This window comes from Moschus berezovskii, chromosome 6, assembly GCF_049115385.1.
Source record: "Moschus berezovskii isolate FMDL1 chromosome 6, NW_MosBer_1.0, whole genome shotgun sequence".
In the NCBI taxonomy this organism is placed as follows: Eukaryota; Metazoa; Chordata; class Mammalia; order Artiodactyla; family Moschidae; genus Moschus; species Moschus berezovskii.
The window spans coordinates 107,362,596-107,388,217 of record NC_142465.1 but is presented as its reverse complement, the minus strand read 5'-3'; the positions used below and the strand labels follow the sequence as shown (position 1 = coordinate 107,388,217).

At 49.4% G+C, this 25,622-nt stretch overlaps 1 protein-coding gene across 3 annotated transcripts; it reads left to right on the top strand.

The window, feature by feature from the left end:
• The first annotated feature begins 259 nt into the window (after positions 1–259).
• Positions 260–25,119, top strand: CD4 (CD4 molecule). 3 transcript variants are annotated; one of them, XM_055394968.2, is made up of 10 exons: positions 260–416; positions 7,478–7,583; positions 7,707–7,871; positions 18,224–18,382; positions 18,922–19,155; positions 20,153–20,491; positions 21,664–21,864; positions 22,567–22,688; positions 23,031–23,098; positions 23,389–25,119. In XM_055394968.2, the coding sequence occupies exons 2-10, from the start codon at positions 7,535–7,537 to the stop codon at positions 23,417–23,419; spliced, it is 1,368 nt and encodes a 455-aa protein (XP_055250943.1). In that variant the 5' UTR covers positions 260–416; positions 7,478–7,534; the 3' UTR covers positions 23,420–25,119. The 3 variants fall into 3 exon arrangements, with proteins under 3 accessions (XP_055250943.1, XP_088693511.1, XP_055250944.1); XM_088837385.1 differs by lacking the exon at positions 7,707–7,871; XM_055394969.2 differs by lacking the exon at positions 18,224–18,382.
• Positions 25,120–25,622: the final 503 nt, after the last annotated feature.

Genomic DNA, 25,622 nt, shown 5'->3' with positions numbered 1-25,622 from the left:
ACTTCTTGTTTCCCTGAAGCCCTGACCAGACTGTAATATCACTGGTCCATCAATGTTTTTCTTGCTAGCCACCAAAAGCACACTGACGCTTTTTCTTGCCATCCACCGAGAAGCGGAACCACATTCTGGGCTCCGGCCGGGTTCTGCTGAATTTTTTCCCTTGACTTTGCCATTTTCATTCTGACATCTTCCCCAAAAGGCAGGGGGTGGGGACCCCAGCCCTAGGTGGTGACGTTGGGGGCTGGCCCAGGCCTGGGGAGTGGAGGAGACTCGCTACCAGGCTTCCTGTCTCTCCGTCTAAGCGTATCTCTGTCTGCAGAAGTAACAGGCGCCCTCCCCAGTGGGCTTCTGCTCCCAGCCCTCACAGAGACACACCTGCACTAGAAGCAGAAGGGAAGAGAGACCCAGGCTGGGAGGTAAGAGGGACAGACCAGGCTTTGTTCCTTTCTGAGGGCTGGGGAGGGGAGGGGAGTGAGGCAGGAGATGTGTTGGCGTCACAGGTCTTGCCCAGAGCTCCGGCCACCTTCTCTGGCTTTTCCCGAGACACACTCTCTCCTTGGCTTGCAGAAGCCAAGGGACTCTGCCATGCTTCTCTTCACAGCCCCACTACACACAGTTTAGTTCCCGGGGCGGAAGGGTGTTGACTCGGACTTGGAGATCAGAGAAGAAATGGGCGCTTGAGGGCCCCGGGGCTGAAAAAGGCCACTGGTCATAGGGAGTAGAGGAGATAAAGACAGGGAGGGGGGAAAAGAGGGGAAAAAAGAGGAAAGAAGAAATGGGAGAGACATAGAAAGAACCCACAAATATTAAAGAGGGAGGGGGCCTAGGAAAAAGAAAGGAAAAGAGAAAACAATATAAAAGCAAGAGAAAGAGAGGTTGAACCTGGTATAGAGACATTTCTCCCCTCAGATTAATTTTCCCAATGACCCACTCACCAAAAACTCACAGCAGAACTCATATTTGCTGCATTTCATAGGCCAGAGGACTGATGTAGCCTCCTCTGACCGACTCTCAGTTTGTTTCTACACTTCTGTTTGCTTTTCGTGCCTTTTTAGGATTTTTGATCAGTATATCTAAAGACACTTCCACTTTAGCTTTAAAATGATTAATGAGATGATTGAAAGCTAAAATTCTGAGAAAGGGGTGAATCCGAGCTCCTGGGTATGACATGCGGTAAAAGGGAGAGATACGTATTTTTAGGCCACCATGTCATTAGAAAAATTGGTTCTAGGAAATCAGTGTTAGGCGTCTCAGCTGTTCTAGAAAAGGAGGCTGGTGGGGGGGCTAGAGAAGGCCTTGCAGACCCTCCCTGGGCTTGGGGGTGTGTGTGTGGGGGACACACAGGAGGCGATGCCTCTCAAGCAGAAAACTCCAAAGGACCCCAGCCTCCCACCTCCACGTCCTCAGTCCTCTCCTCTCTCCTGAGGCCTTCTTGGCCTCCAGCCCTGTTCCCCAGGGCGTCCACTGTCCTCCCATCCTGGCTGGATTCTGTGTGTGTGTGGATGGGGGCCTCCTCCCTACAGTCAGATCCCTCAGAATAGAAAGGCCCCATTGTCACTCACTCCAACATTGGGCTCTGGGTGGGACAGCTCTTCCTGAATGTCCTGCCCTTTCAGGGTGGGCTTTTCGGGGTGCAGAGCTGAGGGTAGAGCCTGATGCTGGGGAGGTTGCCACACTGCGTGTTTGACAATTTCTTGCGCTGTGTAAAGTCTGGGCTGGAACAAAATGGCCGCCCTCCTTACCTCAGCAGAAGGGGTTCCCAGAGAACCCTGGGATGTCTCCCTCCTTCAGTGTGAGGGCCCTCAGGCAGGAGAGCCCCACCTGAGATAAGACTCCCTCCCATCAACCAGTTCTGGGCAGAAGCCCCATAGCCCTTGGGCTCTGATCCTGGCCGTGGCATGGCCTCAAGGAGTTGGGTAGACAAGGGCCTGGCCGCTTTCGAGCCTCAGCGAGTCTTGGTTGAGTGAAAAGCCTTTGATGAGGGTGGGTGTGCGGAGGAGCCAGGCAGGGGGCTGGGGTTTGTGGGCTCCTTGGCTGAGGTCGGGTCTGCACCTCTCCGGGGATCGTGGAAGGAGAGGGGGCGCTCCGTTCCCCCCCTCCGCTGTGGGCGGCGGAGGCAAAGGAGAGGATGGTGGAGGTTTGCAGCCACCGAACCACAAGGGTCCCTTCGAGGGACCATGTCTCTAGGAAGTTAAGTTCGCACGAAGCCAAAGCGCAGCAGACGGCGCGCGTGCAGTGGGGGGCACATCCGCGGCGGGCTGGAGGGGGCTGATGGGGGCCGTGCGGAGGAGATGAAAGTGCCTGCGGGACCACAGACTGTCACTGCGGTGGGGCTGTGCCCTCTTCCCCCAGCCCGGAGCCTCGCTTCTCAGCCCTGCCGGGGTGGGGGGCGGCTGGGGCCCCGAGGGCAAGCAGCGCGTTGCCTTCTTGGCTTCTCCTTGCCTCTCTTTCGGTGTCCTGCTCCAGGCCTGTGTCTTGTGTCTCAGAATCTCCTTCTTTTCCTCTCCCCTACCTCGTCTGTGCTACCCCGGGCATTGTGTGTGAGGCATTGTGTGCGATCCTGGATTGTGTAAATGTAGCTGTTGCTTTAATGAGCTAATCTGGGTCCTTCCCTGCCTTTCTCTTTCCCTTCCAGCCTCCCATCATCCTCCCTTGGGACTTCTGTGTGTTCCTCCAAAGAATCTGTCCTTTTTCCTTTGTCCAGCCCACAGCCATCTCCCTGGCATCTATCTTGGGCCCCAGGCTGTAGTCTGCAGGCTCCCTTCACACAGTAGCTTATGGGAGACTGCAACCCTCCACACAGAGGCCAGGATGCTGGTTTCCAGGCCAGGAGGGACCGGAGCTTTGTGGCTGCTGGAGAGAGAAGGGATTCTGAGGGAGAAGAAGCAAGGGGCCCTTGCAGGCAAGCCAGGAGAGCTAGAATTGCCTCCTAGCAGAGGAGGAGAGACAGTCACAGGGAGCTGAGGGTAGAGGTGAGGGGAAGCACAGATGTGAGCAGAGAATCAGGGAGAGACAGGAGCCGAGGCCTTGGGGACAGGGGGCCCTCCCGCTGGCCTCAGGGGCCTGCGGTGTGCACTGTACAGGATGCTACTGTACTGGGGCAGAGCGCTTCTGGGGAGGCTGAGGATGTGGGGATCAAAGGCCAGCTCTCTGGGGCGTTGGCGGAAGCCCCAGGCATCAAAGCAAACAGCAGCTGGAAACCCAGAACCTCCTCCACCGACCAAGTCGAGCCCTCGGGCGGTGGGTGGGGGCAACACAGGGAACCCGGGGTAGGAAGTGGGCCTTGCACTGAGGCCAGGATCACGGAGTGGGGAGGGAAATTGACCACACCTGGGGAGGGACAACAATGTCCCTAGTCTTGCTCAGGTGTCTAAGCTGACTCTGAACCTCAGGGAAGGGCATCTCACATGGACACCCCCTCACTCTCTGCTCACCCAGGACACGGTGAGTCTAGGATGGGCGGACAGTGGGACCTACTTTCAGATGTAAGAGTGCCCCGCCCTACTTTCTCACCCCAGCCTCCTGCTGTGTGCCTTGTGGTCCCAGGCCAACTAGTAAACAACTTCACCCGTGACCTAGCCTCCCTCTTCCTTTCCTGGAAACTTCCTCCTCCTTCTTCTTTTTTTTTTTAAGATTTATTTATTTATTTTATTTTTTGGCTGTGGTGGGTCTTTGTTGCCACATGCAGGCTTTCTCTAGCTGCGATGAGTGGGGACTGCTCTCTAGTTGCGGAGCCTGGGTTTCTTACTGCGGTGGCTTCTCTTGTTGCAGAGCTTGGGCTCTAGATGTAGGCTCAGAAGTTGTTGCGCACAGGCTTAGTTGCACATGGTATCTTTCCGGCCCAGGGACCAAACTGTATCCTTTGCATTGCAAGGCAGATTTTTAACCACTGGACCACCAGGGAAGACCCCAAAACCTCCTTCTTGACCACTTATTTTCCTATTTCCCTTGTTTTAAAAAAATTCAAGCAAGTTCCTACCAGGCATTAGGCCCTGAGTAGTTCCTCTTTCAGGCAGATGAAGCAACATCAGGTTGGCCCTTTCCCCTTCAGGACTCTCCCCGTTGCTTTGGTATCTGGTGCCTCAACACCTCTTGAAGAGGAGGCTTCCCCTGCCCAAACCTCACTAGGAGGGTCAAGCCCTTAGCACGCATTCAAGTGCTGCCTCCTTATCACGGATCAGTGGCCAACAGGAAACGGAATCCATCTCAGATGGTTCAAGACCACCTGCAGAAAGAGGTGTTGAGGCGCCAGATGCCAAAGCAGCGGGCAGAGTCCTGAAGGGGAAAGGGCCAACCTGGTGTTTCTGGAACCCAGTTAGGGGTTGAGTTGCTATTAGGGGGCCATCTGGCAGGAGCTGTGGTCACCATGGGAAGGAAAGGGCAAGGGAGGGAATACAGCTGATGCCAGAAAATATGCTCTGAGCGAGGAGAGAACAAGGCTAAAACACCCCAACCTCTCTCCCCGGCCCTCTCATCTCTTGTGGGTGCTTCCCATTGGCCAACCCCAACCAGGAGCTGAAGGGCGAGGGAGCCTGGGTGACACAGTGTGTAAGGTGTTCAGTGCTCAACCTCCTTGTGGAGAGCAGGGCAGAGAGCAGGGCAGAGAGCATGGAGAATGCCTGGGGGTCACTGGTGTGGGCGTCCCTGCTGGTCAAGTGATTAAGACTCTGTGCTTCCAATGCAGGGGGCGCAGGTTTGATCCCTGATTGGGAACTAAGGTCCTACATGCTTCGTGGTGTGGTCAAAAAATTTAAAAAAATAAAAGAAAGAAGATGGAGGAAGTGGAAAGGGGTTCAAGAGGGAGGGGACATATGTATACCAATGGCTGATTCATGTTGATGTATGGCAGAAACCAACACCACATTGTAAAGCTATTATCCTCCAATTAAAAATAAATTAATTTTAAAAGAAAAGAAGAAAGAAAAGAGAATACTTGAGAGGACCAGCACAAGCATAGGCTGTGTGGATGGGGATGATTTGGCCTCATCCAGGCCAGGTTTGGGTGTGTACAGACACTTTTTAGTAACAGAATTACCATGTTGAGTCCAGAAAAAAGTAATCAGTTATTTCCCCTCTCTGTTCAATTCAATTTGGTTTAAGTTAACCAAACACATCCCAAGACCCTTCTCTGTGCTCCAAATGGGGCCCGCAGTGGCCTTGCTGGCTGGACCATCACCTCCAGCCTAGAGATCAAGTTGGTGGAGGAGAGTTGTTATTGTTCAGTTGCCCAGTTGTGTCTAACTCTTTGCAATCCCTTGGACTGCAGCACGCCAGGTTTCCCTGTCCCTCACCATCTCCTGGAGTTTGCCCAAGTTCATGTCCATTGCATCGGTGATACCATCCAGCCATCTCATCCTCTGACGCCCTCCTCTCCTCCTGCCCTCAATCTTTCCCAGCATCAGGGTCTTTTCCAATGAGTTGGCTGTTCGCATCAGGTGGCCAAAGTATTGGAGCTTCAGCTTCAACATCAGTCCTTCCAATGAATATTCAGGGTTGACCTCCCTTAAGATTGACTGTTGGTGGAGGAGAGGTGGGAACTGAAACTACAGTAGAAGGTGGGATGTGCCCATAAGGGGGTCAGAGTGGGAGACTCTGGGAGTTCAGAGCAGACAGCTCACTGAAAGGTGGTCCCCAGCAGAGAGAAAGACCAGGCTGGGGTGGGGGTAGGGGGAGAAAAGTAGGTCTGGATGCACAAGCTGCGCGCCAGGTGTGTGCTCTGAGGCCCGCCCTCAATCTGGGGTCAAATTCAAAGACACACACAAAAAATTGAAGTACAGTTGATTTACATTGTTGTGTTAGTTCCTGGTGTACAGCAAAGTGATTGAGTTATATATACTGTACTCTTTTTCATATTCTTTTCCATTATGATTTATCACAGGATATTGAATATAGTTCCCTGTGCTATACAGTAGGACCTTGTTTATCCATCCAGTATGTAATAGTTTGCCTCTGCTAGTCTCCCAGACTTCTAGTCCAACCCTCCACCACCCCCTCAAAGACACTTGAGCCTGGTCCCTCCTGCCCGCGAGGCACTGCCTGGGGGCCTTCCTTTTGGGTCTACTTCCTCCGTGTCATCTGGTCCTCTTACCATCTGATTGAGCTTCCTAAAGCTCTCAAAGACCTCATCACATCTCTGCTCTGCCCAGCAAGATTCGAGATCAGGCTCCACCCCTCAAGACTTCCCTCCAGAGCCACGCCCCGCCAACCCGACTCTGCAGACTGCAGTGGGGTGCCCTCCCCTTTCCTTTCCAGCTGTCTCAGGGTTGTCAGACTTGAGCGTGCACCAGTCCCCCAGAGGGTTGTGAACACAGATGACTGCACCCAACCCCAGCTCCTGGTCCCAGAGGTCTGGGGTGGCCCCCAGAGGTTGCCTGTCTCACAAGTTCTCAGGTGATCACATATGGAGAATCACTGCTCTGACCCAGTACCACCCATTCCTCCAGGTCCATGCAGAGCCCTTCTGCAACCCCCTCCCCCACGACCCTGTTTGTCTTCCAAGCCCACAGAAACTTCAGAGCATCATCTTTTTGTTTGTCCCACTCAGAGGCCTTCTAGGGAATCACCCTCTGCCCTTTCCCTGAGCACATCCCTCATGCTGAATCAGACCCCAGGTCCTGGGGGTTTTCTTTCAGAACTCCCCCCTTAAGTCTGTCTCTGAGTTCAGGCATCATCTTTCCTCACCAGGATTCTTGCAATCCTGCCTCCCATGCTTGACCTCCTCCAGGTCCTCTTCTGCTCAGCAACTGGAGGGATCCATCTGTAAGTCTATTCCTGTCCTTCTCTAAGTAAAGTTCCCTTGAGCGCCAGGGTCATGGCACTTCGGGACTTTCATGATCTGGCCTGACTCCCTAGTCCCAGTTCCTACCAATTTGCCACCTTCTCTGAGAATTCTTTTCTTCTTTTTTAAAAACTTTAATTCACACCAAAGGCTGTTCACTCATTTTATTTTGTAATTCATTGATTGATTAATTACTTTTTGGCTGTGCTGGGTCTTTGTTGTTGGGCACAGACTTTCTCTAGTTGCAATGAGTGGGGGCTACTCTCTAGCTGCGGTGTGAGGGTGTCTTACTCTGGTGGCTTCTCTTGTTGTGGAGCACGGGCTGTAGGACACGTGGGCTTCAGTAGCTGTAGCACGTGGGCTCAGTGGTGGCAGCTCCCAGGCTCAATAACTGTGGCGCAAGGGCTTAGTTGCTCCATGGCATGTAGAATCTTCCTGGACCAGGGATTGAACCCGTGTCCCTTGCCTTGGCAGGAGGATTCTTAACCACTGGACCACGAGGGAAGTCTTTTGATAATCCTTTTCTGATTCCCCCTGGCAAAGAACCCACCCCTGGCCCAGACACAGCATGTGTGGCACGTAACCCGTGGGTGTCTTGTTCAGAAGCCTGCATGTCTAGGTTCCCTCCTGGCTGTCTGGGTCATGAAGGGGACCCAGCCAGGTGAACGCCTGCTAACTGCTGACTGGTGTCTCCCCCAGGCCCTGCCCTTTCTTCGGGGGAAGGCTCAGGTCCCTGCCTGCCTCAGCGAAGCCACAATGGGCCCAGGGACCTCTCTAAGGCACCTGTTCTTGGTGCTGCAACTGGGTGAGTGCTCAGACTTGGGGTCCGGGTGCAGGTGGCTTGGGAGGAGGGGCTGGTTGGGGAATGCCAGGTGGGGGATGGAGCAACCACAGCCTCAAGGCCTGACCCCCCTGTTTTTCCACCTAGCGATGCTCCTGGCTGGCACTCAGGGAAAGACAGTGGTGCTGGGTGAGGCAGGAGAGCAGGCAGAGCTGCCCTGCCAGGCTTCCCCGAATAAGAACATATTATTCAGCTGGAAAGACCCTTCCCAGTCCAAGATTGTGGGGAGTCATGGCTCCTTCTTGCACAGAGGTAGGTGGGCCCTGCTCCCTATTTAGAGAAGAGAGCCCTGGGGAATGAACAGCCCCATGGCAAGGCCTAGCTCCTAGTAAACTCTGGGGTTCTGGAGGGTTCTGCCATCAACCAGAGTCTCAGGGACTCCACATGTCCGGAACCGCCCTCTGCCAGCTACTAGTGGGCGGGGGAATGGCTTCTGGTCGTCTGTTATAATTTCATTATTTTAATATTGATGGCCTTATTTTAATGGATATTAGAAAAATAGCTATCATATGAAACCCATGATTTCATGAATATTGTTGTTACAGACCAATGATGATACTTTGTTTACTTCCATTAAGAGCAACAGAATGTTTTTCCCTAGCTTTTAAAAAAAATAATTTATTTTTGGCTGTACTGGATCTTCATTGCTGCTTGGGCTTTTCTCTAGTTGTGGCGAGCTCTAGTCTAGGTGTGGGGGCTTCTCATTTCAGAGGCTTCTCTTGTTGTGGGGCACAGTCTCTAGGCAAGGGCTTCATTAGTTGTGGCATGTGGGCCCCAGAGCTCAGGCTCAGTAGTCGTGGCACACGGGCTTAGTTGTTCTCGGCATGTGGGATCTTTCCCCACCAGGAACTGAACCCATGTCCCCTGCACTGGCAGGCAGATTCTTATCCATTACGCCACCAGGGAAGTCTTTTTCTAGCTTTCAAAGTAGAAAGAATTAAGATTTCAAAACTTCTTAGGAACATTATTTTACAATCTTATTTTTTCACGTAAATTTTACCCTCATGCTCCTGTTTAAGTAACTCTTCTTTCTTCTGGGTATGGCTTCTGATATTCAATACATTATTGTATGGGAGAAAGTCATATGAGTCAAAAGTAGAAAAATGCCACCAGTGTGAAATGTATTTATTCTTTATAAGTTTATTTGATTTATTATTGTTTGCATTTCACTGCTTATTTTTTTTTAGCATTTTCTCTTAATTCAAATGTATATAGAAGTTGAATAAGTATATAATGAACCCCTGTGTATCCCTCTCAGCTTTAACAATAATCAATTCATGACCAATGTTGGTTCATATAACTAAATCACTTTGCTGTACACCTGAAACATTGTAAATCAACTATATTTTGATTTAAAAAAACACATTTATAATATCATCATCAATGCTTAAAAATTAATTTCTTTATGACAAAAAATATCCAGTGTTCAAGTTTTCCCAAATGCCTCATAATATTATTTTTACATTTGGTCTATTTGAATCAGAATTCGAATAAAAATTCACGCATGGGGTATTTGCTTGATATGGCCCTTAAATCTCTTTGAATTTATACAGTTACTCTCCTTTTTCTGCCTTCTCTTGCAACTGATATTTGAAGAAACCAGGCAATTGCACTATAAGTTTTACATTGTGGTAGCATTTAACATGTTCCTCTGTCCCTTAAATCTCCTAGAGATGGTGATTAGATCTAGAGACATGATCAAGTTTACATTCATTTTTTCTCTCACTGACTTATTTAATAACTGTACTCCATATTCAGTTCAGTTCAGTTCAGTTCAGTCGCTCAGTCGTGTCCGACTCTCCGCGACCCCATGAATCACAGCACGCCAGGCCTCCCTGTCCATCACCAACTCCCGGAGTTCACTCAAACTCATGTCCATCGAGTCGGTGATGCCATCCAGCCATCTCATTCTCGGTCGTCCCCTTCTCCTCCTGCCCCCAACCTTTCCCAGCATCAGAGTCTTATAGCCCCATCTTTTTTTTAAATTGAAATATAGCTTCAATTACAGTGTTGTGTTAGTTTCTGGTGTATAGCAAAGTGATTCAGTTATATCTATACACTATTCCTCCCCCTTTGGCAACCATGAGTTTGTTTTCTTTGTCTGTGAATCTGTTTCTGTTTTGTAAATAGGCTTATTTGTATCATATTTTAGATTTCACATATATGTGATATATGATAGTTGTCTCTTTTTTTCTGACTTACTTTACGTAGTATGACAATCTCTAAGTCCATCCATGTTGCTGCAAATAGCATTATTTCATTCGTTTTTATGGTTGCATAATAGTCCATTATATATACTTCTTTATCCATTCCTCTGTTGATGGACATTTCGGTTGCTTCCATGTGTTGGCTATTGTAACTAGTGCTGCTATGGACACTGAGGTGCACACGTTTAATCTTTTGACAAGACCATTTTATAGATGGTGTTTTATATTACCAATTTTATCACATTAGGAGGCATGCAATATTTATTGCTCCTTTTGTACTGTTAATACAAAATAATCAGTGGCTCAAGTTTAGTTTATTTATTTGTGCTTCCTAGGTGGCGCTAGTGGTAAAGAATCCACCTGCCAATGCAGGAGACTTGCAGGAGACTTGGGTTCAATTCCAGGGTTGGGAAGATCCCCTGGAATAAGAAATGCCAACCCACTCCAGTATTCTTGCCTAGAGAATCCCATGAACAGAGGAGCCTGGCGGGTTACAGTCTATGGGGTTACAAAGGATTGGACACAACTGAGTAACTAAGTCCTTGCTGCTACTGCTAAGTCACTTCAGTCGTGTCCGACTCTGTGTGACCCCATAGACGGAAGCCCACCAGGCTCCCCCGTCCCTGGGATTCTCCAGGCAAGAACACTGGAGTGGGTTGCCATTTCCTTCTCCAATGTGTGAAAGTGGAAAGTGAAAAGTGAAAGTGAAGTCGCTCAGTCGTGTCCGACCCTTAGCGACCCCACGGACTGCAGCCTACCAGGCTCCTCCATCCATGGGATTTTCTAGGCAATAGTACTGGAGTGGCTTGCCATTGCCTTCTCCCAACTAAGTCCTTAAGAGATACTAATAAATTGAAATATTAAGAAGTGTTGGCAAGAATACACAGAAAAACTATACAAAAAAGATCTTAATGACCCAGATAACCATGGTGGTGTAACCACTCACCTAGAGCCAGACATCCTGGAATGTGAAGTCAAGTGGGCCTTAGGAAGCATCACTACAAACAAAGCTAGTGAAGGTGTTGGAATTCCGGCTGAGCTATTTCAGATCCTGAAAGATGATGCTGTGAAAGTGCTGCACTCAATATGCCAGCAAATTTGGAAAACTCAGCAGTGGCCACAGGACTGGAAAAGGTCAGTTTTCATTCCAATCCCAAAGAAAGGCAATGCCAAAGAATGCTCAAACTACTGCACAATTGCATTCATCTCACACGCCAGCAAAGTAATTCTCATAATTCTCCAAGTCAGGCTTCAACAGTACATGAACCATGAACTTACAGATGTTCAAGCTGAATTTAGAAAAGGCAGAAGAACCAGAGATCAAATTGCCAACATCCGTTGGATCATCGAAAATCAAGAAAGTTCCAGAAAAACATCTACTATAGTGTAGTCAATAAAATCAACTTTATTGACTACACTAAAGGACTGCAAGGAGATCCAACCAGTCCATTCTAAAGGAGATCAATCCTGGGTGTTCATTGGAAGGACTGATGCTAAAGCTGAAACCAGTACTTTGGCCACCTCATGCGACGAGTTGACTCACTGGAAAGGAGTCTGATGCTAGAAGGGATTGTGGTCGGGAGGAGACGGGGACAACAGAGAATGAGATGGCTGGATGGCATCACCGACTCGATGGACATGAGTTTGAGTGAACTCCAGGAGTTGGTGATGGACAGGGAGGCCTGGCGTGCTGTGATTCATGGGGTTGCAAAGAGTTGGACACAACTGAGCGACTGAAGTGAACTGAACTGAAAGCCTTTGACTGTGTGGATCACAACAAACTGTGAAAAATTCTTAAAAAGATAGGAATATCAGACCACTTTACCTGCCTCCTGAGACATCTGCCTGCAGGTCAAGAAGCAACAATTAGAACTGGATATGGAAGAACGGACTGGCTCCAAATCAGGAAAGGAGTACACCAAGGCTGTATATTGTCAGCCTGTTTATTTAACTTATATGCAGAGTACATCATGCGAAATGCTGAGCTAGGTGAAGCACAAGCTGGAATCAAGACTGCCAGGGGAAATATCAATAACCTCAGATATGCAGATGACACCACCTTAAGGTAGAAAGCGAAGAAGAGCTAAAGAACCTCTTGAGGAAAGTGGAAGAGGAGAGTGAAAAAGTTGGCTTAATCTCAACATTCAAAAAACTAAGATCATGGCATCTGGTTCCAACTCTTCATGGCAAATAGAAGGGAAAAAATGGAAACAATGACAAACTTTATTTTCTTGGGCTCCAAAATCATTGCAGATGTTGACTGCAGCCATGAAATTAAAAGATGCTCCTTGGAAGAAAAGCTTTGACCAACCTAGACAGCATAGTAAAAAGCAGAGACGTTACTTTGCTGACAAAGGTCCGTCTAGTCAGAGTTATGGTTTTTCCATCAGTCATATATGGATGTGAGAGTTGGACTATAAAGAAAGCTGAGCACCAAAGAACGGATGGTTTTTAACTGTGGTGTTGGAGAATACTCCTGAGAGTACCTTGGACTGCAAGGAGATCAAACCAGTCAATCCTAAGAGAAATCAGTCCTGAATATTCATTGGAAGGACTGATGTTGAAACTGAAGCTCCAATACTTTGGTCACCTGATGCGAAGAGCTGACTCATTGGTAAAGACCCTGATTCTGGGAAAGATTGAAGGAAGGAGGAGATGGGGACGACAGAGGATGGGATGGTTGGATGGCATCACTGATTTGATGGACATGAGTTTGAGCAAACTCCAGGAGTTGGTGATGGACAGGGAAGCCTGCCGTGCTGCAGTCCATGGGGTGGCAAAGATTCGGACACGATTGAGCGAATGAACTGAACTGAGCTGAGTTGGATGATACACAGTGACGATAAATCTCCCTCTTACTCCTGATCCCCTGTTACTTGGTCCCCTTCCCAGAGGCAACTGTTTTAATCAGTTTCTATGTTTCCTTCAGGAGATGAACTAGGATTTAGATTAAACAGAGTTCTCAGACTAGATACCAATGTACAATCCATAAAAGGAAAAATGGATACATTGATCTTGTTTTATTTTTATGTTTTGGCCTTACTCCACTCATCTTGCCTGGTCTTAGTTCTCCAACCAGGGATCGAACTGGTGCCCCCTGAGGTGGAAGTGCCAAGTCCTAACCACTGGACTTCCAGGGAATTCCTGACACGTTGGTCTTGACCAAAATAAAAAACTTTGCTCTGCAAAGACTCTATTGAGAAGAGAAAATTTGTCTTAATTTATAAAATATGAGAAAATATATTCAGACTACATATCCAACAAAGACTAGTATCTAGAATATGAACACAACTCTCAAAATTCAATACCAAACCCAAACAATCCAATTAGAAAATAAGCAAAAAACATGAAGAAATGTTTCCCGAGAGGACATAGAGGTGGCAAACAAACACATGAAAATGTGTTCATTGTCATTAGTCATCAGGGAAATGCCAATTAAAACCACAATGAGATATCACCACATATGTATCAGAATGGCCCAAAAAAAAAAAAAGTAACATCCAGTGCTGGTGAGGATGCAGACACTGGTTACTCTTACATTGCTGGTGGGAGTATAAAATGGTACAGCTGTTCCAGATAACAGTTCAGCAATTTTTTAAAAATTTATTTACTTATTTTTGACTGTGCTGGGTCTTCGTTCCTGCTCAGGCTTTTCTTTAGTTTCAGGGAGTGGGGGCTACTCTCTAGCTGCAGTGCATAGGCTTCTCATGGTGGTGGCTTCTCCCGTTGGGTAGCAAGGGCTCTAGGACTTGGGGGCTTCAGTAGTTGCGGTTCCTGGGCTCTAGAGCACAGGCTCAGTAGTGGTGGCACATGAGCTCAGTTGCTCCATGGAATGTGGGATCTTCCTGGACCAGGGGTCAGACCTGTGTCTCTTGCATTAGCTGGCGGATTCTTTACCACTGAGCTACCGGGGAAGCCCTGGAAATTTCTTTGGAAAGCTAAACTTGAAACAACCTAGCAATTGTACTCCTAGACACTTACCCCTCAGAGAAAGAAAGACTTATGATCACACAGAAATCTGTGTAAAATTGTTAACAGCAGCTTTATTAGTAGTAGCCAACAACTAGAAATAGCCTCAGTCAGTTCAGTTCAGTTCAGTTCAGTCACTCAGTCGTGTCCAACTCTCTGCGACCCCATGAATCACAGCATGCCAGGCCTCCCTGTCCATCACCAACTCCCAGAGTTCACTCAAACTCATGTCCACAGAGTCGGTGATGCCATCCAGTCCTAGATGTCCTTTAATGGGTGAATGGTTGTATGCATGCTATGGACTATTTTTCAGCAGTAAAAAGAATGAACTATAGTTTCGGACCACAACCTAGATGACTCTCCAGAGGATTATGCTGTATGGGAAAAAAAAAAAAAAACAATCCCACAAAGTAACATACTATATAATTTCATTTATATAACATTCTCAGAATGACAAATGACAGAAATGGAGAACAGATGAGTGATTGCCAGGAGTCAGGGCGAAGGGGTCTGGGAGGGAAGAGGATTTGGCTGGAAGAGGGTAACATCTTTATAGTGCTAGAAATGTTCTGCATTTTGAATTGTGTCAATGCCAATATTCTGGCAGCAATACTGTGCTATAGTTTCACAAGCTGTTACCTTGAGGGTGAGCTGGGTCAAGGGTATTCCAGATATTTCTGCGCTATTTCTTATGGTTGCATGATTTTCTCAGAAGAAAACTTTTAAAGAATCATCAGAGTAAAATGATTAGCTTTCATAATGTAAAAACAAATAGAGTGAAGAAGCTCCACACACACTTAGAAGGATTTCAAGCACATTTTGTTAAGTGGAAAGTAAGCTATGTATGTATCAATAATAGAGTCCCATTTTAATTTAAAAATTCAATGTGGGGGGCTTCTCTGGTGGTCCAATGGCTAAGACAGTGTCCCCAATGCAAAGGGCCTGAGTTTGATCCCTGGTCAGGGAACTAGATCCCCCATGTGGCAACTAAGACCCAGTGTAACCAAATTAATATTAAATAAAAATAGATACTAAAAAAAAGGGAAAATTCAATGTGTGTAAATATATGTCTACACAAACAGAAAAAAGCATGAAGAAATCCACACTAAGTTGTTTGCAGTACTATTGAGGGTGGACAAGGAAGGAGAGAAATGTTGAGTCTGTGAGTCTGTGTAATTTTTGTAGTTCAAATAACTAACTGAAAAAGTAAAGATGATCTTAACATAACTTTAAAAATGTATATTATGAATGTTTTCCATTTCACTGAAAATTATTTATAAATGTCATTTTTAGTGCTCACCTAATATTCCAGCAAATTAGTATGCTCTAATATTCAGCCATTATCTTTTCATCTAATCTTGCACCCTATTAAGAACACTGTAATTATTATTTTTGTACCTACATTTTGGCTTGAATTTTAAACTTATTAAAGATAAAGTTCTAGAAATTAAATTAAGGATATGAGCTTTTAAAAAAAAAAAAAGTTGGTATATACAGCCAGATTGCTTCCAGAAAGGTTCTATCCATTTACAGTAAGTCTAGATAATAATGTCACTGTGTGTGTCTCTCACTGGAGCCCTTGCTGGCACTGAATACTAATATTTAAAACCTTCTCTCTTTTATTTTTTGCTAATTTTAATAATTGAATAACATCGTTGTTTTAATTTGCATTTCTATGATCGCCTGTGAGCTTGAAACAATGTGCTCCTTTCTAAAAATTATCACCTCTTTTGTGTTTTTGTTCTGTTCCTAAGATCTGAACTTCTTGCAGAATGGCTTCCCTTCCCAACTTCCTGATCTCTGACAACAGTAGGATCACTCTCCTGACCGCTCCCAATTTCTTAACCAGAGTTGATTTTTTTCCCCCTACTTGAATCCCTGATTTCCCCGCAGTCCCTGCCTAGGGCCATTCCTTCCTGTGGAAGTGTTCTTCCATTTCACCTTTGTTCTCATGGGAACTCTGCCATCTTTAGCCAAGGCCACCTCCCCGCCTCCCCTGGGTTACAGTGGGAGCTTCCTGGCAGTTCCCTTTGCTACTGGTCTCTCCTACTTTGCTTCTCTTCCTCCCACTGCAGCTGATTCCCAACACAGTGCCAGTCACTCGCTGTTCCACTAGACTGAGCCTGGAAGAGCCTCTGCCAGACGTCCATTCCCTCAGTGTGGGTTCCCGCAGCTCCTCAGCCGGACACCTCACACCCAGGTGTTCCTCACTGCTTTGAGGTGGCTGCCTGTATGACTTTCCTGGAACTTTACCCACTTCCCAGACATTCTTGCTGCAACACTTTCCTCTAGCTTACTTCTTTTTTTTAAGAAAAATATTTATTTATTTGGCTGTACCAGGTCTTACTTACACCATGCAGGATCTTCAGTCTTTGTCTGGCCTGCGGGATCTTGAGTTGAGGCAGGCAGGATCTTACTTTAGTTGAGGCAGGATCTTTAGTTGAGGCATGTGAACTCTTAGTTGGGTCATGAGGGACTTAGTTCCCCGACCAGGGATCAAACCCAGGCCCCCAGCACTGGGAGCGTGGAATCTTAGCCACCAGATCACCCAGGAAGTCCCCTGCCTACCTTCTTTTAAGGCTTTGTTCTGTACTGGTCTCATTCAAGAATTGATCCCAGACTGTCTCACACTCTTAGAACTTTCACAAAGTAGACTCGCTTTTACAAAGTATAGAACAGTCTGGACAAGGGGGTCTTGATGAAACCCAGAAGAACTTTTAACAGGGAAGCAAGGAGGACAAGTTATTTTAGGGAAAGGGTGTTAGATTTCATTTGTAACCAGTAGAGTTTTGGGGTGATGGCAGGACATCCAGATGAAGTCACTCCTTGGGCCACTGGAAACGTGGGCCCAGGAGAAAGGAGAGGGGTTAGGGCTGGGAGTTATCTGCTGAGCGGACAGGGGATGCAGTGGAAGTTTTTTATTTTAATATTCATTTTTATTTATTTGTCTGTGCCAGATCTTAACTATGGCATGTTGGATCTAGTTCCCTGACCAGGGATTGAACTTCCTGCATTGGGAGCTCAGAGTCTTAGCCACTGGAACACCAGGGAAGTCTTGCAGCAGACTGAGTTTTAATCCTGGCTCCACCATTGACTGGAGTCAAAATTCAATTGGTAGAAAAAGGGATAAACTGAAAAGCTCTCCCACACCTGTCTCATGGGGTTCACTACCTCTCCCCAGGGACAACAAAAGCGACCATTTCCTTGTGTTCACCTCTAGAAATATTTGTTCATTCACAAGATAGATAGATAGAAAGATAGGTAAATAGATGATAAATAACTTTCCCCCTCCTTTTCAAACAGTGGTAGCTTTGAAAATATCTTGCTTTATTCAGTTAACAGTGTTTCTTAGATATTATTCCATCTCAGAATATAAACAACCTCCTCATTCTTCTCTTACAGCATTCCACTGAAAGGGTGAAGTCTAACTTATTTAACCTCTTCTTTCATGGTGGATATTTCCTTCTGTTTGTGCATTCATAATTCTGGGAGTATTATAAATTACCTTCCGGGGGAATGGATAAATTGGGAGATTGGGATTGACATATACACACTACTATATATAAAACAGATAACTAAGAAGGACCTACTGCATAGCACAGGGAACTCTACTCAATACTCTGTAATGACCTGTATTGAAAAAGAATTTTTAAAAAGAGTGGCTATATGTACACATATAGCTGAATCACTTTGCTGTATGGCAGAAATTAACATAGCATTTTTAAATCAACTATACTTCAGTAAAAACTTAAAAAATAAGAACAAAACAAATTACTTTCCAAAGAAATTGCACTGGTTTATGTTCCTGCCAATAATGTGTAAGCAAGAGTTTGGACAACTACTTAATTTCTCTGAACCTCTGTTTCCTTGTCTGCAAGATAAGCAAAACGGTACCTATCTCAGACTTGTGATGATTACCTGAGATGATGTGTGTAAAGTGTTGACCTGTAGGAGCTGGTGGAGCTTCCCAGGTGGCTCAGTGGTAAAGACTCCACCTGCCAACGCAGGAGACTCAGTAGACAGGGGTTAGATCCTTGGGTCGGGAAGATCCCCTGGAGGAGGGAATGGCAACCCACTCCAGTATTCTTGTCTGGAGAATCCCATGGACAGAGGAGCCTGGTGGGCTACAGTCCATAGAGTGGCAAAGAGTCAAACATGACTGAAGCGACTTAGTGTGCACACTATATATAGAGGCTGGTGCTCTCTAAGGGAGGTTACGATTTTATCTGGGGTTAGTGAGATGCTTTCCTGGCCAGGTAAAGGAATGTGTTTGGACCTCCTCGCCACAGACGAGTTCTCAGATTAGGACCAGGGAAGATTCTATTGGAGATCAGCAACTCAGATCAGAAGAATCGTGGGCACCACCCTTGCTAGGGATGCACTGTCTCCAGGGTACCCCAACCTCCTCCATACGGGATCTGCTCCCAGGTAACAGTGAACTGAGCCATCGAGGGGAATCCAAAAAAAACCTGTGGGACCAAGGATCCTTTCCTCTGATCATCAAGAATCTCCAAGTAACTGATTCGGGGACTTATACCTGTGAAGTGGACAACAAGAAGCTCGAGGTGGAACTGCAGGTTTTCAGATGTGAGTGGGGCAGCCTGGGACCTCCAGCCAATTTCCCTTCCTCCTTGACTCGCATCCCTGCACCCAAACCAGGGCCTGAGCTGCTGCCATTTCAACAGTCTGAAGACAGATCAGAGAGGCCACTGTGTCTTCTCAGAGCCTCCTCAGGCCTTGGGTCAGGCAAGCAGAGACAGAGACCTGGGGGTGAGTGGGAGGTGCAGGGGCGGAAAGGCAGGAGACAGAGGGAGGAGTGAGAGAGACAAGGAAGAGCGGAGAGCGGGAGGGGAGAGGAGACCCTGCCTTGGGCTGGAGGTGGACAGAAGGGAGATGTTGGAACAAGGGTAACTGCAGATTCTCAGGTGGCTCAGTGGTAAAGAATCCGCCTGCCAATGCAGGAGACGCAGGTTTGATCCCTGGATCGGGAAGATCCCCTGGAGAAGGAAGTGGCAACCCACTCCAGTGTTCTTGCCTGGGAAATCCCATGGACAGAGAAGCCTTCTTCTTGGGAAGATGGTGTGTGTGTGTGTGCTTGTGACACAGTTCACCTGCTCCCCTCACAGTGACTGCCAGCTCGGACACCCGCGTGCTGCTGGGACAGAGCCTGACCTTGACTTTGGAGAGTCCCTCTGGGAGCAACCCTTCAGTGCAATGGAAGGGTCCAGGCAATAATAGGAAGGGAGACCTCAAGCGCCTGTCACTGGCCCAGGTGGGGCTGCAGGACAGTGGTACCTGGACGTGCACGATCTCCCAGAGCCAGCAGACACTGGAGATCAAAATACCCATCGTGGTGCTGGGTAAGAGGGGCTCCCCTTACCCCGCAGGCACCCCCTGCCTGCCAGACCTTCCTCTGCCCTCACTGCTCTGCTGGCGGGGGGGGGGGGGGTGTCTGGTTTAGGGGGAAGGGGAGGCTGAAGCCAGGATCTCCTGGAACAGAAGTCTGCCCTAAGGGACACGCTGGCCCTCTCTTCCTCACAAGCCACTCCTTGGGGGAGTAGACATGGAAGAAAGAAGGGACAGGGGATGTAAGGATGTCAGGGACCCCAGAGACCCAGGAGGAAGCCCCAGAGGATGGCTGTCAAGGGCATCTGACTTCTTGGTTGCCTCAGCTTCCCCCTCCCACCAAGTTGCAAGTCCACTAACTCACAGCAACAAGCCAGCCCTGGTGAAACTCGATGTTGCAGGTTCAGAGTCCTGAGTAGGCACTGGGAAGGAAAAAAAAAAGAGCCCAGAGGGCAGATGCTACCCCAGACCCTGTCCTCCGGGTGACACACGTGACACACAGGAGGGCAGCATGTTGAGGAAGTTCATGGACTCTGTCTGAAATCCTGGCTCTGACTTGACTGTGTGGCCCTGGGCAGGTCACGGAAACTCTGTGCCTTGGTTTCTGCATCTGCAAAACGGGGATGATCTAACCTACCTTGTTATGTCATGAGGACAAGTAATGCATGAAGTGCCCTTAGAACAGCTCCTGGCACGTAGTCAGCCAGTGTCTGCGCTCACCTTGAGAAGGGTGATGAATGTTGTACCCATACGGTACCAGCCAGATGCCTTCTGTGCTCTGGGATCCTGAAGAGGGAGAGGACCCCTGTGGCTGGGCTGTTCTAGAAGGGCTTCTCCGGGGAGGGGGCACTGCTGTGGCACCTCCCTCGGGTGCAGAGCAGAGAGAGGAGAGGAGATGTAGAAGGGAATTGAAGGGCTCAAGTGGCAGCCCAAGTGTTTGGACTCACCTGGCCCCCTTTCCTGCACCTACGTCACCCTGTACGGACCCAGGTTCTCTCCCTCCCCCTCCAGCCTTCCAGAAGGCCCCCGAAACAGTCTATGTGAAGGATGGGGAGCAGGCGGAGTTTTCCTTCCCACTCACCTTTGAGGATGAAAATCTGAGCGGGGAGCTGAGTTGGCAGCAGGCGAACGGGGATTCTTCCTCCCAGTCCTGGGTCACCTTCACCTTGATGAACAGAGAGGTGAAGGTGAACAAGACTCATAAGGACCTCAAGCTCCTTGTGGGGGAGAGGCTACCGCTGCGTCTCACTCTGCTGCGGACTTTGCCTCAGTACGCGGGTTCTGGAATCCTGACCCTGAATCTCACCAAGGGGACGTTGCGTCAGGAAGTGAACCTCGTGGTGATGAGAGGTGAGGAGCTAGGCTGAGACGGTGAGGGTGGGGTCAGGAGCCAAGGGATCTGGCTCAGGGCCCCTCCAATTCACGACACACCCTTCAAGAGGGTGCCTAGGCCCTGGATGCCTGATGGAGCCCATCAAGGGCCCTCTGGTTTGGGGAATTTTTAAAAAAATACAGCTGTGCTGGGTTCATTGTGGCATGCAGGGTTTCTCTAATTGAGGCACAGGACTTCTCCTGCGGAGCATGGGCTCTAGAGCATGTCAGGTCAGTCGTTGCAGCTTGAAGGGTTTAGTTGCCCTGCTGCATGTGGGATCTTAGTTCCCTGACCAGGGATCCAACCTGCGTCCCCTGCATTGGGAGGCAGACTCTGAAGTCCCTGGGGGTTGGTTTCGAACTGAGGTTGGAATCCTCTCTCCCTCCCTGACATCCAAGAGCAGGCCTAGGGTGAGCTCCACTAGAATTCCCAAGGGCCTCACTGAGAACCAGGCTCCAGTTCATCCTCTACTGGGACCCTCTCAGTTCCCGACTAAGACCCTCCCCTCTGTGGGTCATTTTTGTCCTAGGGAGGATAACAATATGACAGTGACGGTGACAACCTCAGGTGTCATATTGAGTTCTTCCCCTCCTTATCTCCTTAATTATCATAACAACATCACCAATAATAATGGCTGGCTTAGATTGGGTGTTTCCTACAAGCCAGGCTCCACTCAAGTGCTCTACATGTATCTTTCCATTTAACACTTGTGTGGGGCTTCCCTGGTGGTCCAGGTGGTAAAGAATCTGTGTGCAATTCAGGAGACCTGGGTTCAATCTTGGCGGGGGAAGATCCCCTGGAGAAGGGAATAGCAACCCACTCCAGTATTCTTGCCTGGAGAACCCCATGGACAGAGGAGCCTAGTGGGCTACAGTCCATGGGGTCACAAAGAGTCGGTCACCACTGAGTGACTAACATTTCACTTCAGGTTGGTAAGTAACTTGTTCAGGGGCTCACAGATCGTAAGCAGCAGGACTGGGGTTCAAATCTAAGACTGTTGGACCTCAGAAGCTGTGCTTCCTCCGTTATAACTATGAGAATGTGCTCTGAGAGGCTAGCAGAGTGGTGCTGATGTAAAGCATCATCATCATTGTACTACGGAATTCCTGGAGGCCCAGGGTCCGGGTCTCAGGCTCTTATCCCTCTGCAGTGACTAAGTCCCCAAACAATCTGACCTGTGAGGTGCTGGGGCCCAGCCCGCCAAGGCTGACCCTGAACTTGAAGATGGGGAACAAGAGTACGAAGGGCTCAAATCAGCCAAAGTTGGTGACAGAGCCGGAGCCTGAGGCTGGGATGTGGCAGTGTTTGCTGAGTGACAAGGGCAAAGTCCTGCTGGAATCCAAGATCGAGGGTGAGTCAGGGTCCATGTTCCACGGCCTAACCCCAAGCCCCTGACTCCTCAGCTGGGGGACCCTCCCAGGGCTGGTGGAGACCACCCAGCCTCCCAATTGCTCTGAGATGGCTAGGGTGGTAGGTGAGGTGCCCAGGACACAGGGGTGATGAAGTGAAGTAGGGTGTGGCCCTGGGCACTTGTAGTCCTACAAGTTCCCACTTCCTTAAGGTCTACTACCCGGGAGTGGGGATCACCTGACCAAGAGCCCCCCTCCCTGGCTCCTCTCATACATGCACACCCAAACATACAGACATTCGTGTGCATAGCAAGGGTGGGGGCTGTTGGTCTAGCTCCCCAGAAAGCAGAGTGGTGTCTAACCTTAAAACCCCTTCCCCAAGGGAGCTTTGGGGTAGAATGGATACATGGATATCCATAGCTGAGTTCCTTCGCTGTTCACCTGAAACTGTCACAACAATGTCTTTTCTAAATTTTATTTTTAAACACCAAAAAATAAAATGTAAAAAAAAAAAGTCCTTCCCCAGCCTTTCCCTTCCAGTCCTGGTGGCCCCTAAGGGGCCCATGTATCCTGCCTCACTCTCTCAGCCCAAGGACCAGATCCAAGTGTGGCTGGGCAGTGAGACCCTGTCTCCTGGGCCCCCTTGTGTGTCCCTTGCCCTAACAGTGGGCAGGGAGCTGAGCAGGTCTCTCTCTGTCTTGCAGTCTTGCCTTCAGAGCTCACCCAGGCCTGGCCAAAGCTCCTGTCCGTGGTGGTGGGGGGAATCGCAGGTCTATTGCTTCTCATTGGCTTCTGCATCTTCTGTGTTAAATGCTGGCACCGCAGGGTGAGTGAGCCCTCCCTGACATCCTCGCGCCCCCACGGGACACTCAAGACCCTGAGGCCAGTCTGGCCACGAAGGTGTCCTGTGTCTGTGACCTGCTTCTCCACTGGCTCCCTCTGCCCACCACTTCCTCCCTCACTGCCAGCTGGGCCCTGTCCCAGATCCCATGAGGAGGGAGAGAAGGGAAGGCGCAGAGTCAATTCTGGGACAGATGGCCTCCTCAGCCACAGCCCTGGCTCTCCCCTCCCAGTTTTCCCCATCCAACCACCCATGCCTCCCCTCCAAGGGGCAGCTCCCTTTCAGAGGCCCAGAGCCCTCACGACTCGCCTCCTTCTCCCTGGACAGCGCCAGGCAGAACGGATGTCTCAAATCAAGAGGCTCCTTAGTGAGAAGAAGACCTGCCAGTGTCCCCAGTAAGGAACTGGGAGTGGGGGGTGGAGAGGGAGGGGAGGGGGGAGGGGGAGGAGGGGAAGAGACTCAGGCTAGAGGGAGGCGGTGCAGAGGACAGAAGCGGGTGGGGATGGCCCAGGAGGTAGGAAGCAGGCAGGAGGATGGAGGATCAGGCAAGGGGCAGGGGGCCTGGGGTATGGCTGGAAGCCAGCCCTGCGCTGGAAGAGAAAACAGTCTTTGGGAACCACAGAGGGCCTGGAAAGCAAAGGTCTGAGAGGCACAGACTTGTTTCTCTTATTCTTCATCCCTCCAGCCGGCTCCAGAAGACCTATAATCTCACCTGATGCCCCAACCAGGAGGAGTTTCTCACCTGCAACCTCCCCACCTGGCTCCGCCACCCTCCAACCTCCCCGCCGCATCTCCTATCAGGCGCCTGGGCCTGGGGACCAGATGAATGTAGCCGGGGGCCTCTGGCCGCCTCCCGCCCTCCGGGTCAAGGGGGACCTTGGGTCTGCTTTTCCAGATGTTCTTCTCCTCTTCCCCATTTTCTTTCTACTCCAACCCTAACCCTTCTCTGATGACTTCTCTCTCGACTCTCTCCCTCACCACTGGCTCGGATCCTGGGCAGCATGAGGGACCAGCCCAGCCTGGCCTGGAGGGTGAGGCTGGGTGTCTGCACCGTGAAGCCCAAGACTGTCGTTGTACCGGGAGAGGACCCTGGGGCCAGAAAGGGCAGGGAGTAGCCCGGGATCACACAGCTTGTCAAGGACAGATTCAGATCCAAAGGTTCCTCCTGACTGCCCGCCAGCAGCATTTCATTCTGACTGCATCTCTCTCTGCCTTGGCAGAACCACAGACTCACATCCTGACCTGGGCACAAACAGGCACCCTGGGCACGCTTGTGCACAGACATGATTCCTTATCGCCCCAGCAGCACGGCTGTTTACAAACCAGTTCGTTTGTTTGTCTATGGGCTTCCCTAGTGGCTCAGACGCTGGAGAATCTGCTTGCCAGTGCAGGAGACTGGGGTTTGATCCCTGGGTTGGGAAGATCCCCTGTAGAAGAATATGGCAACCCACTCCAGTATTCTTGCCTGAAGAATCCCATGGACAGAGGAGCCTGGCAGGGTACTGTCCATGAGGTCGCAAAGAGTCAGACACGACTGATTGACTAACAATGTCTATTTCAGCCTCACGAAAATTCTGCAAGGCTGGGTAGTGACAGGATCGAGACTAGTATCTCCAGTTTATAGACCAGAAACAGAAGGCAGAGAGGTACATGATTGCTTAGCTTCACACAGCTAGGACTAGCCCAGGTCTCTTGACTGCTAGTTCCACTGCTATCTCTTGAATAGAGAGACAAATACCATGCAGGTCTCTGCAGCTGGCTGGTCGCAGATGCCTGGTATGTCCCTTGTCCCTCCATGGGAGCCCTTCCTGGCAGGGAGTTTGCCTCAGAGAGTTCAGGATCAGGCAGGAGGGCCTCCCTGCCTAGAATCCCTCCTTGGTCCCCTGCTGGCTGCAGAATCCTGTTACCAGGGAACAAAACCTGCAGTTCTCCTAATCAGGGCACAGGCCCTGTGGGAGAGAGTGTCCAGTGACCGCCAATCACCCTCTCAGAACCTTCTGGAAGGTGAGTTTTGCCCGGGGGAGAGGTGGGGAGCTGGCTGGAAACTGAACCCTCTGAGGGCACCTCCTGTGAAGGGTGATACCCCTGGGCCTGTCTCCCCACCCTTCACCCCCTTCTTCCTTCTCCCAAATGACTCAGGATACAGAAAATCTCGGGGTTACGAGTTTTCTTCTTCTTCCTCTTCTAGATCCATTTCTCTCAGGATCCCCAGCCTCGTCTGCCCCACTCTCCTCCCTTCCCTTTCTCATCACCTCCCGCAATCCCTACCCTTTTCCCTTCTTTTCCTTCCAAGTTGCCTCTTTCAGGAAGAACACCCAGCTGTTGCCAGGGGTCCCCATGGCTTGCTTGTATTCTTGACCTGTTCCCACCCCTGCCTCCCTGAGCTGAGAGAAAAATACAACAGACTTAACTTTAAGGAAGATGCTCTTCATTTCTGTATGTGTGTGTGTGTGTGTGAGAGAGAGAGAGAGAAGGGTGGGGGAGACATCGTGTGCCAAGTCTTCAGTCGTGCCCTACTCTTTGCGACCCCATGGACTGTAGCCTGCTAGGCTCCTCTGTCCATGGGATTTTCCAGGCAAGAATACTGGAGTGGGTTGCCATGCCCTCCTCCAGGGGATCTTCCCCACCCAGGGATGGAACCTTTGAGGGGGAGGCAGAGGTGAACTCTTTCCTGGGGATCTGGAATCTTCTGATCTGTGGGGTCAGACCCAGAGGACAGGTTGCCAGGTTTGCCCCCAAAAAGCAGACCAAGTTTCCCTGGGGAGGGAAAAATCCTCTGGAGGTGGTTAGCCACCTCCCTACCCCAAAGGGCCCCAGTGTGCGCTGGTGTGTGTTCTACCGAAGGGGAAAGGCTGCAGGGGCAGTGTGTGCCTGTGCCACGTGAGAAACTCCGATTGTGCGTGAGAACTGTGTGTGTCC